Consider the following 21,002-nt stretch of genomic DNA (forward strand, 5'->3'; position numbering starts at 1 on the left):
TATGTACAACAGCTTTCTTATCCATTCATCTGCTGATGGACATCTAGGTTGTTTCCATGTCCTGGCTATTATAAACAATGCTGCGATGAACATTGGGGTACGTGTGTATGCCCAGTAGTGGGATTGCTGGGTCATAAGGTAGTTCTATTTGCAATTTTTTAAGGAATCTCCACACTGTTCTCCATAGTGGCTGTACTAGTTTGCATTCCCACCAACAGTGTAGGAGGGTTCCCTTCTCTCCACACCCTCTCCAGCATTTATTGCTTGCAGATTTTAAGCAGGACAGCAAAAAAGACACAGATGTGTATAACGGACTTTTGGACTCAGTGGGAGAGGGAGAGGGTGAGATGACTTGGGAGAATGGTATTGAAACATGTATAATATCATGTAAGAATCGAATTGCCAGTCTATGTCCGATGCAGGATATGGCACGCTTGGGGCTGGTAAGCGGGGATGACCCAGAGAGATGTTGTGGGGAGGGAGGGTGGGAGGGGGGTTCAGGTTTGGGAATGCATGTACACCCGTGGTGGATTCATGTCAATGTATGGCAAAACCAATACAGAATTGTAAAGTAAAATAAAAAATAAATAAATTTTAAAAATAAATAAATAAAAAGAAATTAGGAAGAGTATTAGAAGGTCATTTTTTACTGTTATATCAATATATGTCAGTATATAACAAATTTAGTTTTGATATATAAGTTTTAAACTTCTTAAAACTGTCTTTTAGGATGACTGGCCACCCCAACTTTCCTGGAACTATTTGGTTTCAACACGTGACAGTTCTGGCAAATTCCTCAGTCCTCAGACAACTGGGATGATTAATCACCTGGTGTTAAACATCTGTACTTTATCATTTTTCCTTCAAAGACAGAAAACATAACATACATACCTGAAACCTCTGGGGACTCTGAATTTTGATGACATTCCTCTCCCAACGATTCTGGAGCCCAGCAGTGTTTTGCCATAAATGCTGTATAGGGCCACCACAGGTAGTTTGAAAGCCAGCCATTAATCTGCCACTCATTTGGCTGGAGAAGTAATAAAATGTAATCTGTGAAAAATAATGAATGTACACGATTATAATAACGAAGTTCCCAAATATGGAAAGTAATTCAAATGCCATGTGCTTTCAAATACCTGACAAGCATGTTGGTTATTCGTTGGAAGAAAAACTCTGCTGCTTATGTTTGAGGAAGTAGAATCCAAGTTAGAGACCAGTGAGAGGAAGTGAGCTGTTAGAAACAAGACCATCATTGGTAAACGTACTCAATACACCAGGCAATAATTCAGGTCCATATCCACATTAGGTCAATATATTTTTGTTTAAAAAATGAACTATTTAACTGCACCATTTATTTTTGCAAATGGTCTGGCTGATATTGTTACTTCAATATATTCCCCAGTAAAATAACTAATTTTGAGTGGACTCCATATAACACTATTATGGACTGTAATCCACAACCCAGTTTATCTCATATAACTTGGAGAAAGTTATAGCTCAGCAAAGATGGTATCCAGGAAAAACATTATACTGGGACTGCCACCCAAATAAGTAATTCGATGAAGAATTTAAAAGAAATCCTCTTCTGTAGTGCTTGTCTCCTGAAAGAATTGGGTCAATTAGCTGCAGTTTTTCCCAGGATTACGTGGAAAACAATACTGAGTCCCAGTGCTGTCCTGTACACTGCAGTACAGACTATGCAAGTGGACTGTCACTAGTTAGAAGCTTATAAAATAAATACAGAATATTCTCTGGGCTTTCATAAATTTTTGCAATGCTTGACAAGGTTATAGTGTATTATCTGGGAACCACTATTTCCTCCTACCCTATTTGGTAAACCCCCATTTGTCAAGAAGAATGAAAAAATGACATTGATGATGATTGTGAAGGTCTATCTACCCAAGTTATTTAGTGGTATTTTAAAACTGTCTTAGAAATTAAATTTAATTGTCACATCACTGACAGACTTAATTATGAAATCTACGAAACCACTTATTCCCTACAGCTTTTCCAAAATTTACCCTAATTAAGTGGGAAAAAAGAACATTAATGATTACTTATAGATATAGTCAGAGGCATAACTGAAATCCTTGAAATAACAGAAAATTGCTCTGAGAATGTACTACCTGGAATAATTTTATAAACATAATTTAGATGAAGAGGTGGCATCACGGCGATACAAGTGGCCAATCGTTAGTTTGCTTTTGCTTCATATTCAGCAGGGAAAGCAAACGTTAAGCAAGTGAAAAATCAAATGAGCATAATGAGTCATATGGATATATTGTTTGAGGTGTAAATAAAATTGTTTGCAATACAAATGGTAACACTATTCAATGGGCCCATAATTACTGTTTATAAATATTCAGCTACTAAAAAGCATTTGTGATACATACACAAAAAGTTATTTTCGTTTGTCAAGGAAATTACTTAAACATATTTAGTTTTCAAAGCTTGGTCTTAAAAATCAGATGGATACATTTTAGCCATTATGTAATAGAACACCATTTTCAATAAAATAATAAATTATATAAATATTTAAGTTAGGTGTGTTATAAATAAGAACTGTCATTTAGTACATTTTATGACACTGAATTATTCTATATTGTGTCCAAAATTAAACGATAATATTCAGGTTATCATAAAAAGTAAAGTTTAAATTCAGAAACAACTTAAGATCCTTTAGCATTTGTTCCAGTAACAAGCTTTCTTTTCATGGGGTAAAAAAGTGTTCAAAATACACCCAATATAGCAATACCTTTTTAACTTTTAATTCTAATTTAGTGATAATAACAAGTATTTTTTAAATACACAAGCAATTTTTAAAACATTTTTATTGGAATATAGTTGATTCACAATGTTGTGTTAGTTTCAGGTGTCCAAAGGCAAAGTAAATCAGTTATGCATATATCCACTCTTTTTTGCATGCTCAGTTTTACATTGCTCCCTATCAGCATAGAATTTCTTTAATTCATAGCTGGAGATATTCCTTGGAGAATATCAAAGTATAGAAAGTTCTCTTGCTTTCCCTGGGGCTTTAGTTATCAAGTTTATGATTTAAAAAAAAAAAAAAAAAAAGCAGCAGATCCCTGGCAGCAAAATAGTCTCCGCAAGCTCATTCCCTCATCTGATACCCTTTCTTGCCACTGGCTTTCACCATCAAGAAGGGACTTACGAAGCTGATTTTTTTGTATGGCAAAACCAATACAGAATTGTAAAGTAAAATAAAAAATAAATAAATAATTTTTAAAAAGACATGCTAATAAAAAATAAAATAAAATGAAATAAAAAGGTTCTCAATGTCCTGTCCACACACCATTCTTAGTCCTTGAGGGAGACTAGTAGTAAGTATCATATCACATATACACCTATCATTGTCATCATCACATGTCATCTATTTCTCTCTACCATATTTGTTTCAGTGTATTCATCATCACCAACTGGACGGACATGAATGTGAGCAAGCTCTGGGAGTTGATGATGGACAGAGAAGCTGAGCATGCGGCAGTGCATGGGGTTGCAAAGAGTTGGACACAACTTAGCAACTGAACTGAACTGACTCATCTGATTCATAAATTCCCCTTTTATGCATGCATCCATAAAAGGAACTGCATATCTTTAAAACATATTTAAAATAACCCTGTGATGAAGTTGCTAACTATTAAAATTATAAAATAGGGATTAATGACATTACAAAATAAGATGACATGATATCATTCATATCCTCAAATGTTTACATTAAAGGGGTTTTTCTTCCTTGTTGCTGGGTAGGTACAGGAGTAAAACTCCAATGTAAACTTAAGATTGATGACAAAAAAGTATATAAAATATGAAAGCAATAAAAACCATGAATCAAGTTTTTGAGGGCTAAATTCAATAATTTTGGCAGTGAATTCCACCAACCTTGATCCTCAGAAAAGATAGGTAGAATTTTCAGTCTCACTTTCTTCAATGACTGATAGGCAGTCTTGCCTTTTCTCCATTTTCCAACTTCTAAGTGATTAATAGTAATGAATACAAGCAGAATAAATAGAAATCCTATTCCTCCTGCATAGAAACCAATGCATTTAAAGGAACTAAAAAACTTGAATATTTTAACAGTGAGATACTATCCAAAAAAATTCAGGCTGCAGGAATGGATCATTGTGACAAGCTCCAAGGCATGAGGCAAAGGTTAAAATATTAAAACTTTGGAAAAGAAAAAGTAGGTTCATCTGTGACAGAAAAATGGCTCAGTTCAGATAACAGAGGTAAAATAGCAGTCTTAGATACAAACTCTTTCAAGATGATAATTTCTATTTATTAAATTCCATTTCTATTGAATCAAGTTTTGGCTCATTCCTGTTCATTAAATTCACAAGTCAACATAGCCACATAATATTTGCTAAAACTGTGTCAAAGGATACTCTCAAACAGTAATACCTTATAGTTGCTAGCAGTGTGTAAATAAATGCTGCCATATCAATTTAAGTCTGCTTCAGTGATAAAGGGCTAGGTGAATCACTTTAGGAAATCATAAAACATACAAAAATATGAGGATGATATTAAAAAAATTGCCAATGTAAAGATCTCTGAAAATTTTTTTCCTCTATAAAAGCAATGAAAATACTGGCAAAATGACCATAATAAAATTCAGAGAACTGGAGAATTTTTATTCAATAGATAATTGAATCTCAGTTAAAAGAAAAAAAGAATTTCAATAAATTTTAGGCTTTTTTAAAATTTGCCCTATTCCCATTGCCCATTCTCAAGCCCCATAGCAACTATAAAAACTGGCAGCCTACATTCCTGGTGCAGTATGGCAACCATAGGAATGAGCAGAATGAAGCTAAAACTCTTTCAAGCCTCATTACCAAATAATTATCATTATTTGACCTCACTGATGTTTCCTGAGGGCAAAGGAAATGGCAGCCCACTCCAGTATTCTTGCCTGGAGAATCCCATGGACAGAGGAGCCTGGCGGGCTATACAGTTCATGGGCTGGCAAAGAGTGGACGCGACAGAGCACGCACGTTTCCCGAAAGCCGTCACTTATAAGGCTGTCTAAAATTGCCCAATGCAAATAGACTCCTCGTGGTAGGCATGTGTCGAAAACAACTGGCAAGTGTTTTAACTTTATAGTTGCCTGGAACCGGATATAACATCTGGGGCCAACAACAGACGGACTAAAACTGCCCAACAATCCCAAATGATCAAAGAAATGTTCTAGAAATGGACCCTGCAGGTGTGTCTGCGGAGAACAGCAAAGGGACTTCAGTTCTAGACTACGATCATACTTTCCTAGGACAAAATGAAAAGACTGGATGCTGTTTAATAGTGTGTTTCATAATATAGTATATGGACTTTAGACCCAGTTTAACAATTGGTTAAAATCACAAAAGTTCTTATAATTCCATTTAAACCTAATTTTAAATATTCAAATAAGGGAAAATAATCTGTGGTATAAAAGGAAATATTAACTTTTCATAATTTTGTTATCTTTGATAAACCTATACAGTTTAAGTTTACAGATAATTATACATTTTAAAAACCTCATGTATCACCTTTACTATTCGTTGAACTCTAGAATTATTCTATACTTATATATTTATAAGAATTAAAAGAAAAACTCATTTATGAGTTATAAGAAAAAAATTTATACTCTTACAAGAAAAATTGTTATAGTCCATCCTTTTAAAAAAGTGTTACTGTAATTGCAAAGATGTATTTGAATTTTTATAATAATATTATTTTATCAAATTGCAATGTTATATACTTTAAAAAATCAGTACTACATCCTAATCACTCTGCTTCAAGCTTTAGTAGATGTCAAACATCAGCACAGTGATGCTTTTAGTGTTCTAAAAGATTTTCAAAATTAGCTCAGAAAACTTCTCAAGGCATTGATTACATGATGAAACTTAATCTGGAGCACTGGCAAATTATTTCAAGTGTAAGTTAATCAAAAATTTTATTAAAACTCACGAAATAAGAATTTTTGAATTAAGACAAATTTCAGCATAGCTATTTTCCCATAAACATTTTCAACACTTTATATCTGAAGGCAAAACATTTGCTTATTTAAAATTATCTCTAGGGAAAACTCATATTTTAACATTTAATTGTAGTTATGAGACACATCACTATTGTTAAAATCACTAGCCCTTCATTACTATGCTAATCAAAATTTTGCCTCCTTTTCCCTTTTTGGCATATATTATTATTTCCATTTTATAGATGAGAAAACTGAAACAACATAGTAAGCAGGTTAGCAGGGCCAAGGTTCAAACCCAACGAGTCTGACTTCAAAGATCTGGAGCCAAACCAAGTGATACAGATAAAAAGAATGTCTGCCTGTATAACATCTCAATTTTGATATAAATGATCCCACTTTATCTCTTTTAGGCTATCAAAAAATTAGCATGGCAAAATGAGAAAATAGACAGAAGGAAAGAAAGAGGGATGAAAAGGAGGAGAACAGAAAAGAGGTGGAGATTCTGATGTTGTCTAACTTCCAGATGAAGAGGCAAGCAAGAATAGAGTAAGAGCTACATATGACATAAAATCAAAGTATCAAGTCTTTTGCCCATGATGGAGACTACAGTAAGTAAAAGTATACTGTGAAAAATCTTGTAAAGTACAAGGAAGAAACGGTGGGGAGGTTCTAAAAGGGAAATGGTATTATACTGGCTAAAATCTGGGAACCAGATTCAGTGGCACCATCTAGTTCAACTGAATTCACAATGAAACTTTTACGTATTGCCGTGGATCACTGGTCCTGTTTGTGAAACTGGTCTTTTTTTGCGGGGGGAGGGGGCAGGGGTGGTGGTGGAAAAGTTGGCTTTTTCCTAACAATGGTTAAAAATTCTTTTTTAAAACTTATTTTTGTCATCAAAGTCAAGGAAGATGAACATTTTACTTACATAAGGGTTAAAATTAGGAAAACCAAAATTTTTCAGGAATGTATTAAATATCAACTTTGTATCAGTTTATGACAAGTTCCACTCAAAATATCTTATTTAGCTATTAAATCTGATCCAAGATAGATTTTAGAATTGAGTAAACCAAGTTTTAATGAAGTAAATTGCTCAAGATTATATAGTTAATAAGTGTCAGCGCTGGGATTCCAACCACATGTATACTAATTATGTAAACATTTCCAAACAATTAATATGCAATTGCTCTAAATTATCTCTAAGCAAGTAATTCTCTGGGGGTCCAGTGGTTGAGACTTGGGCGTTCACTGCCATGGAACCAGGTTCGATCCCTGGTTGAGGAACTAAGATCCCACAAGTTGTATGGTGCAGCCAAAAAGAAAAAGTTATCTTTAGGGAAACATTCACATATAACATTTAATTGTATTTATTTGAGAGAAATACAAACTTTAAAAAATCACCAGCCTTCAATTAGTTATGCCAGGCAAAAGATTACCTCTTTTCATATCACGTATAAGACCATCGGATGAAAGGAGGCACAGGGTCAATTTCTGTTCACTAAAATATCTTATTTGCCTGGTATAAAATGGTGAATGAATGAAGTTCATTAGTTAACAAATAAAACAAATATCTAGGTCCAGAGCCAACTCAAAGGCCAGTGGTCAACCCATCAGTGCTTTCTAGGCAGCCAAAGAAAATGAGCATTACTACAATCAGTCGAGCCAAAAGCAAAGACATTTGATAAATTAATTTATGTAGGATTGCTACATTTAAATTTCACAGTTTTCAGAGAGAGTCAAAATATAGCTAGAAAATCCCAATTATCTAGATAGTCCTTGGGGATCTCAGGAACCCAATTATAAGTATCTAAAACAACATTTTAGATTCTGAGTGGCTCAGTGGTAAAGAATCCACCTGCAGTGCAGGAGACATGGGTTTGATCCCTGGGTCGGGAAGATCCCCTGCAGAAACAAATGGCAACCTACTCCAGTATTCTTACCTGGAGAATCCCATGGATAAAGGAGCTTGATAGGCTACAGCCCATGAGGTTGCAAAGAGTCAGACATGACTTAGCAACCAGATAACAACAATATGACACTTTAGAATCACAAATATCTTGAATATGGTTAAAGAAGATATCAAATTAGACATTATAATCACAATCTCTAAACATCAGCCAACATTTTACTGTCCTAACCAACCGTTTGACAAAAATGAGTAATAAAGTTCAAAGCATTTACCTGACTTATCACCATTGTGATCATAAAATGGAGGTAACTGGCCGATCAGCCCATTCCTCTTTGTCCAGCCAAGTTGCAGACTCTGATCTCGTATCATACTACAGAGCCCATCCTCAAAATCACATCTTTCATAATCTGAGCCTAATGAGAGAGAAAAGAAATTAGCTTCCAAAACCTTATGTGTCTACTTAAGAAATAATACAATACATGAAAAAAGAAAACTTAGCAACAAATGAGAAATAGAGATTAACGGCTGGATAGTTTTTTCACAATTTCAGTCTACTTTATCGATGCAAAGGTTTTCTGCACATGACATTCAAATAAATCCCCACCCGTAAAAACCAGTGTGGTCATACAGACAGAATGCCACACATGAGGTCATAAGACTGAGGACCTAGGCCTGATTTTGTCTCTTACTGAGGGCCTAGCTAAACCACTTAACCACACCAAGCCCTTTTTTTCACCTATGAAACTAAAATACTGACATCCTGTCCTTTCTCCCTTGAATGATTTCTATGAAGATCTAATGATACAATATATTTTAATCACCCACAAAAAGGGTATTTTCTGGCTTTTTTTTTTTTTTAATTCCATTTTCTCTGGGTACAAGTGATCCAACAGGCTTGGGAGAAAGGAAAGGATTTGGAAACCTGGTTGCTGTGATAATCATCCAGAGTGGGCTTTATTCCGTTATCCAACATCCACAAATGTCACTCTCTAAAAAATAGATTAATTCAACCACAAATATACCATCCCTGGGTTGCAGCTCTTAGTAACGGTGATTTTCCTTTGACAAGTTTGTTCTTGTCCTGACTGGTTACATTAGCCACAGTGCTTATTCTGACTAATAGATAAGACAGTGCTTGGCAACGCAGTCACAAAAACCTCATTTTTATTTAATCATATTTTGGTCAAAATATTACTTAGTAATACATCTGGTGCATGTTCTTGTGATCATCCATGTGAGTACTAACAGCCAATTTATAAATGACATTTTTAAACATTAGCTAAACCTGCTTTACTACCAATGGTCTGTTTTATTAATTTAAGTCCTAGATTCCTTATTGAAAGATTTTACAAAGCAGCTGTATTCTGTAATATTAACAGGAATATTCTAGGTACAATTTACTGAGGAAGGTCAGTGATAGGCTTTCTACTTCCAGCAGTTTACTCAGAGACATTACTTTGGCAACAAAGGTCCGTCTAATCAAGGCTATGGTTTTTCCAGTGGTCATGTATGGATGTGACAGTTGGACTGTGAAGAAAGCTGAGCACCGAAGAATTGATGCTTTTGAACTGTGGTGTTGGAGATGACTCTTGAGAGTCCCTTGGACTGCAAGGAGATCCAACCAGTCCATTCTAAAGGAGATCAGTCCTGGGTGATCTTTGGAAGGACTGATGCTAAAGCTGAAACTCCAGTACTTTGGCCACCTCATAAAAAGAGTTGACTCATTTGAAAAGACCCTGATGCTGGGAGGGATTGGGGGCAGGAGGAGAAGGGGACGACAGAGGATGAGATGGCTGGAGAGCATCACCGACTCAATGGACGTGAGTTTGAGTGAACTCTGGCAGATGGTGATGGACAGGGAGGCCTGGCGTGCTGCGATTCATGGGGTCGCAAAGAGTTGGACACAACTGAGTGACTGAAATGAACTGAACTGAGCTCTTTACAACAACCTTACAAAGCAGACAGCAAGTGAATTCTGGGGCCAAAAGTGGAACCCAGGTCTTCTTTGACTCTAAAACCTGAATTCTTAAAACTCTAAGGTCTCATTGTTAATCCACTAACCCATTTTTACCAAATACCTAGATTTAAAGGTCGGTAGGTCAGGGTTTCTACTCAACCTGAGGAAACCAGTATTTCCAGGTAGAAGCAATGTCCTTCTACCTAAAAAACTAAGAAACTTGATTAGTCTATGAATCATACCAGGATTAAATTTACAATTGCCTTAAGGCCTTTAAAATGTTTAGAATTGCTGGAATATCTGAGTTATTACCTCATGGACTCCTACTGATTCAAGAATCTAGTTGAACAGAAAATGAAGTAAATTATATGCTTTTTGTATATAAATGTGTCTATGTCATTCAAATAGCTATGCAATAGCCTGCATAAATATGTATCTGTTTAAGTCTCTTTCAGCTCCCAGCAATGTTTCCAATGATCTATTTCTGATTACAAAATATTCACAAAAGTATTTTTATCACTGTATTTCAACAATTATGTGTATGAAATATACTCACATTCTCACATAGATGTCAGTTTTTAAATACCAAGAAATTACCTTGCGTTAAAATTACTTAGTTGATGTTTGTTTTCAATGTTTTTGTTCTCTTTAATAAACAAGGATAAAGATGATGTATTCTGAAGTGTTAGAGCTACAAAGTAGCTAAATAAAACATTTTTATTTCTGAATAGTCTCAACAGGGGTTCTTTCCTTTACAGCATGAATCTAATGAGCATACATTTTTCAACTCATTCTTATTGAAAAGAAGCAATCATGAACGTCTCATAACTGTTGGGTTATTCAAAAAATCCATCAGAAAATTTTCTAAGTACTCATTTTTCTCCCAGTAGAGAACTGGGCATTTTAAGCCATTTGAACAATTTTTCTTGAATTGTGGTTGATTTGCCTTTTATAATCTGCTATGCCACCCATCTACATTCAAATCTTACAGTACTCGCTATAGTAAAATCTGTGTGGAGATTTATCTGCTATTATAGCAATGCCTCAGTTGGACTGGATATGGAAAAAGAAGGCATGGATGCAGGAACTTATCCAGAGAATCATGTTCCTGAGCTTTCTGAACTTGAGAAACTCATCATTTTGCTTTTAATTTTGTGATACCACAGGTCAAGTGTACTATCGTCAAAAAGAGACTGTCTCTATCTTGTTCTTTGAGGTTGCTTGGAAGACCCGATTATCTTCTGAATTGGCTTCCACCATATCAGATTCTCTCATTAAAATTTTATTGCAGAGCCATTCAAAAATGTGATCATTAATGCCATAATTGGGGAAAATATTTTTAAAAATATCCTCAAGTGATAGTTAACATACAGCATGCTTCTGAGACAATGGAAAAGAATAGAAAAAAATTTAATAGTGGTAATAGTGAAGAAACTGATGCAGAATTCAGGATTAACTTAGTATGAGTATGTCATCACAATAATGAAGTTCTTAGAAAATAGAAAATGTAAGAATTAGGAAATTCTAAAAAGGAGAGGTGGAAGGCATTTATTTCACAGTTTTGTCTGGGCCTATATTAATAATGCACATTTTTTCCCTCTTGTAAGTTCTATGAGGCAGAGTTGTAGTCTTTCCGTAATAATAAATCCTGCTTTTCTTAGAAAATTGGGCCAAGACATACATAAAATGATCGTTTTAAGTATATAGCTCTGTGGTAACAAATACATTCACATTAATATGCAACAATCATCACCCTCCAAGGTCACAACTGTTTCATTTCCCCCAACTTTTCATCCTCCCTCCCCTCGGCCCCTCAAAACCACCATTCTACTTTCTGTCTATAAACTTGACTACTCTAGGTACCTCATAAAAGTGGAATAAAATATTTGTCCTTTTGTGATTGGTTTATTCCACTTAATATAATTGCCCTCAAGGTTCATCCATGTGGTAGCATGTGTCAGAATGTCCTTCCTTTTAAATCTGAACAATATTCCATTGTATGTATCTGCTGCTGCTGCTGCTAAGTCACTTCAGTCGTGTCCAGCTCTGCGAGTCCCCATGGACGGCAGCCCACCAGGCTCCCCCATCCTTGGGATTCTCCAGGCAAGAACACTGGAGTGGGTTGCCATTTCCTTCTCCAATGCATGAAAGTGAGAAGTGAAAGTGAAGTTGCTCAGCCGTGTCCGACTCTTCACGACACCATGGACTGCAGCCTACGAGGATCCTCCGTCCATAGGATAGTCCAGGCAAGAGTACTGGAGTGGGGTGCCATTGCTTTCTCCTTGTATGTATCTACCACATCTTATTTACTCACTCATCTGCTGGAGGATACTTGGGTACTACTGACACCTGAACACTATTAATTCTTCCATCCCTGAATATGAGATGCCTTTGCATTTATTTCGGTCTTCTTTAATTTCTTCCAGCCAACAATTTTTAGATTTCATATCCTTGGTTATGTTTATTCCTAGGTATTTTATTTTGTTTTACACTTTTATGAATGGAATTTTTTCTTAATTTCCTTTTTAGATGGTTCATTGTGTACAGAAATGCAGCTAACGTTTGTATGTTGATTTTGAATCTGGCAGCTTAATTTGTTTCTTTCTTCTAACATTTTTTTCATAGACTTTTTAGGATTTTCTACATTTAAGATCCCATTTTCTGTGAACAGAGATAATTTTGTGTTCATATCCAGTTTTAATGGCTTTAATTTCTTTTTATTGTCTAATTGCTCTGGCTGGGACTTCTAGTACTATGCTGACAGAGGTGATTAAAGAGGGCATCTTATCTTGTTCCAGATCTTAAAGAAAAAGTTTTCAGTCTGTCACCATTGAGTATAATGTTAGCTGTGGATTTTTCATATATAGACATTTGTGTGTTAAGGTTAATTTCCTTCTAGTCCAAGATTAAGTGTTTTTACCCCATTCCTTTTTGAGGAAAGCTATATATTTCTTTTTTTTTTTTTTTTTTATATATATTTCATAGTCACAAACTTTTACATACATTTTACTGTTTAGAAGATGATTTTCCTCATGTAGATAGTATATAAAAAATTTTCACAAAGAATTATCTCCCTTACCCTCATTTAATTTAAAAATTAATGGCCAGTTCCTGCAAAGGATAAAAATACATTCAAAATATTCCAATTAAATAAAAGTAAATTTTAATTATCCTCAAAAGTAAATTTCCATGAAAGAGTGCTATTATTTGGCTGAGCAATTTGAAACCATTAATTGATTTTATCAGGGAAATGTTTATACTTCACACTGAATTAATTTTAATAGTTTCAATGAGACAAAAATAGGAAAAATCCTAATTCAGAAAGGTATGTGATAGCAAATGGAATAAGTTCCATAGCTCACACCAGAATTATCTAATGTTTCTTAGGTTGGAATCTTGTCATATAGTTGCCTTTAATCTCAAGCCATTAAGCACATATTTGGCAAGAATTTGACACAGATACCATCAGATTTCCAAATCATTATTTTAACTGTAATACTGTTACTCAAGATTAGCAAAATTCAAAGGAATTCTCTATATCTAATTGTCTGGTGATTTCTACAGAAATACTGACTATGTGTGGCATTTACTCCAACCTGCAGTAGTATTACATGAGTATTATAAAGGTTATATAGCTGCTTACAAACAATTCTCTACTTCAGAGCAGCAGTTTGGCCAAAAGATCTTATCACTTTTCACTGCTGTCTGTAATGGTGAATATGGGACCTTTAATAGAAAGTTATCACTCTTGCATACAGAAAATTCATTTTGCATTCAATGTAGTGGTAAGATAAATACTGTACATGAAAACTCACATTTCACTCTATTAATGTTTATCTTCATATACTTCAATGAACTTCCGCAATTACAATTACTTTTAAAAGTAGTTGACATTTATGTCATCCTACTGAAGAGCAATGTTTGTACTTAATATCATCTGAATAAACACTATCACCTCTCAGATTTTCAGAATGTACCTCTGAGGTAATTTTCACACATTTCACATACAAAGATTTATATGAAGTAAATACCTTTTGAAAAATTCCTAAATCCAAAAAGTTTGCAAAAGAAGTTAGGTAATACTTTAAAACTTTGTGATGTATTTCATCATATCAAAATAAACAAAAGAGACTAAATGGAAGTATTCTTAAGCAAGACATGTAAGTACGAGAGAAATTATATAACAATATATTTTTCCATTTTTGAGTCACAGTAAATTTAGCTCTAAACATAAATGTTAAACAGTTAATGTTTAAATGTTGAACAGTTAATATTTAAAAGTTAAACAGTTAATGTTAAAACTAACTTCAAGTATGCTCAAGTAATTATCTACAAATATTTTCTGGCAATATTCCAGTAGTAGAGACCCACTGCATGGGATATACCTCAACATTGTATCAATAATATAGTTTATTATCTTATGGTTCATTTGGTATCTGAATGATAGTAACATAAGTAACACTACCGTTTTGTCGCTGAGTAAAAACAATAAAGCCTTTGGACATCAAATAATTTTGCATGATTGCTAAAAGGAAATTATTGCTTAGTTTAATTAAACTAATAGAAACTTTATAGAATGAGGCAGACCAGGCAATGGGGTACTGCGTGGAGGCAGACAATGTGACATGAGAAACATAATTAAAAAACAAATACCTAGAGCAGTATAAGCACAACACTTATTTCCCTGGCTCAGGATATTAATAAATTCTAGTAAAGGGAAGTTCTTGTCAACATTAAAAACATTTAATTGTTACACCTAAAAATTATTTTTCTTGCTCAAAATTTATTTGCTCAATATCAGGTATACATAATTTATTTCATTCTGAAGATTTAGTCTTTCTAAATTTACTATCTTAAAAAAATACTGAGTTAAAATAATATGTTCAAATATTCTGAAAATAGGACCATCATGTAAAATAAAAAAATTTTCAAAAAAGTATTAATAGAATTAGTTGCATCTGAATTTTAACTATGCCAATTTCATTTTAAAAATTATATTAATTCATTCTCTAGAGCTCACATAATTTGGACTTTAAAGAGGATCACAGATTGCTTTTTTCCCCAAAAATGTGATTGCTTAAACATCATAATAAAGTTAGCTTTAGAAAAATATATATATATCTTGTCTGTAAGTTTAGCATTACAAATTTTCAAGATAAAAACTGCTTTGCTATCATGATTCCTCCACAATATTTCCCCTCTAGTGTGGTATACAAAAGAAATTCACGCTTAAAAGTGATTGTCAATTTTATCTACGGTTATCCCATTTTAAATAAAATACCAAAGTGGAACTTTCAGAAATGAAAATGAAAAGTGAAAAAGCCAAGAGGTGACTTCCCCAGGGTAACATTTAAAATGAAATCTGTTTATTCGACAGATCTGTTCCTTCATGCTTCTCTCAGTCTGGGGTTATTAGAATCTTTCATGCAGCCAGATCTTTCCTGCTCAGCAACTCTCCCCTTCTTTCGCATTAACCTTTTACTCAAAGCAGAACCACTCATGTAATCAGAGCAATCGTGCTAAAGGAAGCTTCAGAGGGATTATTAATGGAAGGAACTTTGCACTTCTGGTCAAATCAGCCAAGTGGTTTCCCTTTGCTGCTCAAAGAATAGTAATGGCTTCTGCCAGACAGCCCAAAGAAAGGGCAGTGCGTCCACAGGTGGTCTCTCTGGGTAAACTGGACAAATATAAATGAATCCTTCTCTTTCAGTGCACTTTGTGTTTAATAGTTCCTAACAGCCTGATTGTAACCACAAACTGTAGGAGAAAAATCCCTCAACTGTTTCCTTCCAAAGAGAAGATTTCCAGTTTTTCTTGTTTTTGTAGTAACAACTGAATTTACAAATTCCAACAAAGTAAATATGTAGAGCTTTATGTAGGAGAAGATGAATTCTATAAGCACTAATTAAGATCATATCTGAACACAAAACAGAAACTGTTTGAGTAAATTGTTCTAAAATACTAGACTTAGTGCCTCCAGGTATCTGAGGGTTACTACAAATCAATAATGGACCCATTTAATTGTATGAAAATGTTGTTTATAAAAGGTGGCTGCTTGTAGGAATGGTACTCCTTCCATTGATGAAATGCAGTCTATTTTCAGGATGTGATACTGCAATGGAAACTACAGAAACATACATGCCTTTATCTTCCTAAGTGAACTTTTTATTAATGTTATACCAGGAGCATTTTCCCTCCAGGGAGATCAGTTTATTTCATTTTATGACTTCTTATAACAAACTGGAGGTCAGGTCCAAGATCACACAATTAGTAGATGGTTGACCCAGGATCCAAATCAAGGCCCTGAATTCTCTAAGGCTTCCCCTCTTTCCTCTGCCTTAGAATCAAAGGATATTCATCAATTATGCTCTGTGTACAACAGGTACCAACTCACATGGTGGGAGTATCATATAAGCAAAAATAAAACCTCCTCACTCAATCTTAAATTAATATTAAAATTCCCATAATTATATTCCAACTTAAGCTCATAATTTCCATCACAGCGTTTTAAAACTGCATGACTAAGTTTTTTAAAAATCTTGTTTCATGGATAACAACATTAAACTTACCTTTTTGCATTTCATTCCCTCTTTATATTCAGTAAAAACTGATTCAAAACACATCCCATCAAGTAGAATCTTAGCAATTTGATAACATTTAAGTAGAGTTATTTTTATTTGTGGATCTGTTTCTTTAAATTTATTTAACTGGAAGATAATTGCTTTGTAACATTGTGTTGCTTTCTGCCACATATCAACATGAATCAACTACTGGTACATGTATTCGCCCTACTTCTTGAAACTCGCTCCTACCCCCACCAGCCTATCCTACCCCTCTAGACTGTCAGACCACCAGATTTGAGTTACCTGTTATCATACAGCAACATTCCACTGGCTATCTATTTTACATCACCAACTTGATGGACATGAGTTTGAGTAAGCTCCGGGAGTTGGTGATGGACAGGGAAGCCCGGCGTGCTACAGTCCATGGGGTCGCAAAGAGTCAGACACGACTGAGCAACTGACAATGCTTCAGTGCCACTCTCTCAATTCATCCCACCCTCACCATCCTTGCCCTGTGTCCATCAGTCTGCTCTTTATGTCTGAAAAAGAGTCTTTTAGTTTCTGATTGACACTGAAGTCATAGAAATGAACTCTGCAGAATCAGGCATCTAGCTGAACTTCCTCAGGCAACTCAGCAGCCCCTGGATTAAAGGTGGACAGGACTTAGAGGACAGAGAGAAAGGAAACTTACATTGCTGTTCATCGCTCATGTCACCACACTGATCTGTGAAGTCACACACATTGTCAAGAGGCAAGGAGACCCCATTGTCACACTGAAAAGCTCCGGTTCCTTGCTGAACCAGTACGGAGATGCAAATACAGGAAATCCAAAGGACACACAAAGCTTCATTCTTTGGGAAAGCTAACATTCTGGCAGAGGAGCATCACTTGACATGTCTCTTAGAGATCAGGCAGCTGTCACAGGCGAGTCCATAATTGGAAACTTCCTTTTTCTTTTCTCTGTTCTTTGATTTCCAGGTTTACCTCTTATGACTGGAAACTGTTGGTAACTATCCACAACTCTTAACAAATGAGTCCAAGGCAGCTCATTTACTCTTTCAGAGGAGTGTCTTTAGAAAATATTTAACTGAACAATTGCATCATTTCTATATCTAGCTAAGCATGTATGTTTATTGCCCTAGTTATACCATGTTCAAACAGTTTAAGTCCTTATAATCATGCTATATCCTGAAAGAAAAAAAATTTTTTTTAAAAGAGCAGGCACATAAATGGGAGGAAAACCTCCTCAAAGTTAGAAGCAACATAAAAATGCTCTATATGAATTCCTATGTTTAATCATGTTCATGCAATTCAGAACACTGTCATAAAAATTTATTCAACCATTTCAGGCCTATTAGAACTGAAATATTAGATTAAATATTAAATATTAGAACTGTTTCATGAGAATGAAATTCTTGTCCTTTATCACTGAATGGAAACTTTGCACTGTTTGTTGAGATAAACTGAAAAACACTGGATTTTAAAAACTGAAGGGACACTGGAGATCATTATTTTCCAAATCACATTATTTGGACTCAATAAAGTTAAGGTATATATATGAGGAAATACAGTAATTTGGTGTTAGAAACTGGAACTCAAATATCTTGCTGCTGAGTGCAGTGTTCTTTATTCTGGAGTATGTGGATTTTCCTGTTAATTCATCTTAATTTTCTTTTACAAGTGAAACATACAATTTCAGGGTGATATTAACAATGAACAGTATACTCAAGTTCAGAACACTTGAACTTCATATTACAAATAATAATTCAGTGAAACTGAAAAATATAAATCATATGAAGTTGATTATTCAAAATAGTCCTTTATATTTGATTTATTAACAATATATTAAAGTTCTTTCAAACTGCTTTTAATTTCTGCAATATAACTTCAAGAGATGAAAACACAAAGACTATACGAAGTGACTGAAGAATGTAGGGTGAAAAGAATCACAGACCAGGGACCAACAACGTACCTATGCTTTTGAAGAAGATACAAGGAAAGCAAGATTTTTCACATATTCAAAGAGAAAAGGCTCAATAAACATATAAATATTACAGTATGATTATTCAGGATTCAAGGAGAAAAATTCATAATTTTCCCCTATTATTAAACACTTCGCACAATTTAGCATTTCCTCACTCTATGCTTTGTTCTATTTCAGAAATATTTATTCTCCCTACCTCTTTGCTTTGTAAGTGAATTGCCTACTCCTTTCTTTGTACATCTCTTAAATGCTGATTAACATGTTAGTCCTCCTCTGTGCTCAGATTATATTTTCCAGGCTTTCTCTTCATGCTCATAATTTCAAGTATCATCTACACATTGTTGTCTCCCAAGTCCACATCTGAAGCCCTGATATGACATGCTGAAAGTGAAAGTCACTCAGTCGTGTCCAACTCTTTGCCACCCCATGGACTGTATCCATGAATTCTCCAGGCCAGAATACTGGAGTGGGTAGCCTATCCCTTCTCCAGCAGATCTTCTCCACCCAGGAATCAAGCCGGGGTCTCCTGCATTGCAGGCGGATTGTTTACCAACTGAGCTATGAGGGAAGCCCATGATATGACATGCTGCTCAAACCTATATTTTAAGTCTTCTTCCTGAGTATATATACACATACACAGGGCACATAGGCAGACACTGTGACTTCTACACTGGCATCAAAAATTAACCTCATCTTCCTTTCCCTCACCCACCCAATGAGCCTTTACTCCCATATTCTATATTTCAGTGAACAGCACCACCTTGCCAAGCCAGGAACTGATATGTTGGCCCAGGACTACTCTCATCACCTATCCATCAATCATCAAATCTCATGAGTTGAATTCCATATATGTCAAGTGAAGACTCCATCAGTTCTTATCTCAGCAACACCCTGAACCAGATGTCTCCTATCCACAAAACATTTTCCTTCTTCAGGCAGAGTGATCATTTTCAAGGCATAAGCCACTCCTACTTATTTCCATCTAAAATAACTGTAAGTGCCATATGCCCTGGCAGCTCACCCGCTGCAGTTCACTGCTGATTGAATCCTCCTCTGTATTCTCCATCACAATTTTACTGAAACATGACCCTGGCAGTTTTCTGAACATGCATCTCAAGACTCCAGATTTGAGATCTCCTTCCTATCCCAACCACCAGATGCATACTAATTAGGCTTTCGTTTTCCAATTTTGAAGACCATCTTTGAAGTATCTTGACTTATTTTCTCATGCTGAATTAAGTTTTGTTCCCGGGTTGTCTCCCATAGTCTTCTGCTCACTAATCTTAAATACTTCTGGGTCTGGTGTGGTCACTGGTGTTTACTTCAGTGATTCCACCACTAGTCTATAAGACTAGAGCTGGACTGTGACTTTCTCACTATTGTATCATGAGTTACTATCAAGGTCCTGGCAGATAGGTCAGTAAGTAATGCCTTATTGAATGTAACTTAGGAGGGCTTACCATCATTTCTACTTTTGCTACGCACATGTAAATAATTGCAAGAGGTGAAGTTTTTAGTGCCGCTACATAAAAGGCATATAATTCTTGTGTTCAATGTGCTTTTTTTATTTCTAAATCTTGTGCTGTTTTTAAAGTTCCTTTAGATTTTGAAATTGCAATTTTCTGTTGCATTGGCAATATACTCCACCACCCCCCTACACTAAATAAGTAAAGACATGTATCATGTCAAAACTCATTCCAGATTTTCCTTTTCAAGTCAGGAAGACAAGAGAGAATAGAAATGAGAGAATGTTATAAAGAAGAAAAAAGAATAAGCAGAAAAGTGTAAAAAGGCATGAAAGCATAAAAACATTTCAATTTTATATTCTAACTCTGAATTCAGGTCCCTTAACATTTTATATGATCACTATTTTCCATTTAGAAAAAAAGTTACATATTTTGTTGCTATCATAGCTGTTTATTGCCTAGTTTCAGCTGGGAAACTCCTTTATTAACCATTACTGTCTACTAAAACTAACATTGCTCTATAGTGTTCCAAGTGCCATTCATCATTTAGACAAGAAATGAACTGGAATAGTGGCACCCAAAGTAAATCAGTATAATCCAGTATATAAAGCAAATTTATATTTTGTGGCCAAAAGGTAAAATATATTCAAATGATAATATAATCACTTTTTCTCTACATATACCAAAAGGGGTATAAACTGATACTGGTAACACCCAGGGTTGTTTTTATCTTGTTTACTGAGGAAAAGGACAAGTCTTAGAGATCCAGTGCTCATACACTGGGCTGGGTGCATTATATACACTGTCTCATTATATCCAAAATATCTTGCATTGTTCCCTAGATCTAAATTTTAAAAATAGTACTCAGTTGTCCAAGATCACATGATTATTAATGGTACATACCTGGATTAGAACTCAAGAGAGATGAGTTCTAAAAAGGACTATGTAATTTTAACTGGCAATAATTGTTCAATAATTTCATAAGGCAATATAAAGGTGAGATTTCCAAGAGGCAAAGTGACAGAGAATATTCGTTTTAGAAAGACATACCACTCTATCTTTTTTAAAAGATTGAGAAGCTACTTTACACTAGACATTGGGGGTGGGGGTTAGGAAGATAGGAGAGACAAAATGGAAAAAAAAAATGAC

At 34.9% G+C, this 21,002-nt stretch overlaps 1 protein-coding gene across 1 annotated transcript in view; it reads right to left on the minus strand.

The window, feature by feature from the left end:
* The window catches only part of MALRD1 (MAM and LDL receptor class A domain containing 1), a 585,291-nt gene extending 567,883 nt beyond the window's left edge, over nt 1-17,408 (minus strand). Inside the window, exons 1-4 of the mRNA XM_040248365.1 lie at nt 17,095-17,408; nt 8,156-8,296; nt 1,140-1,234; nt 892-1,053 (exon numbers count right to left, since the gene is read on the minus strand). Coding sequence (XP_040104299.1) covers nt 892-1,053; nt 1,140-1,234; nt 8,156-8,296; nt 17,095-17,272 — 576 coding nt within the window. The 5' untranslated portion in view covers nt 17,273-17,408. The remainder of the gene's footprint in view (nt 1-891; nt 1,054-1,139; nt 1,235-8,155; nt 8,297-17,094) is intronic.
* Nucleotides 17,409-21,002: the final 3,594 nt, after the last annotated feature.

The sequence above is a fragment of the Oryx dammah genome, unplaced genomic scaffold (genome assembly GCF_014754425.2).
Source record: "Oryx dammah isolate SB20612 unplaced genomic scaffold, SCBI_Odam_1.1 HiC_scaffold_10, whole genome shotgun sequence".
Taxonomy (NCBI): domain Eukaryota; kingdom Metazoa; phylum Chordata; class Mammalia; order Artiodactyla; family Bovidae; genus Oryx; species Oryx dammah.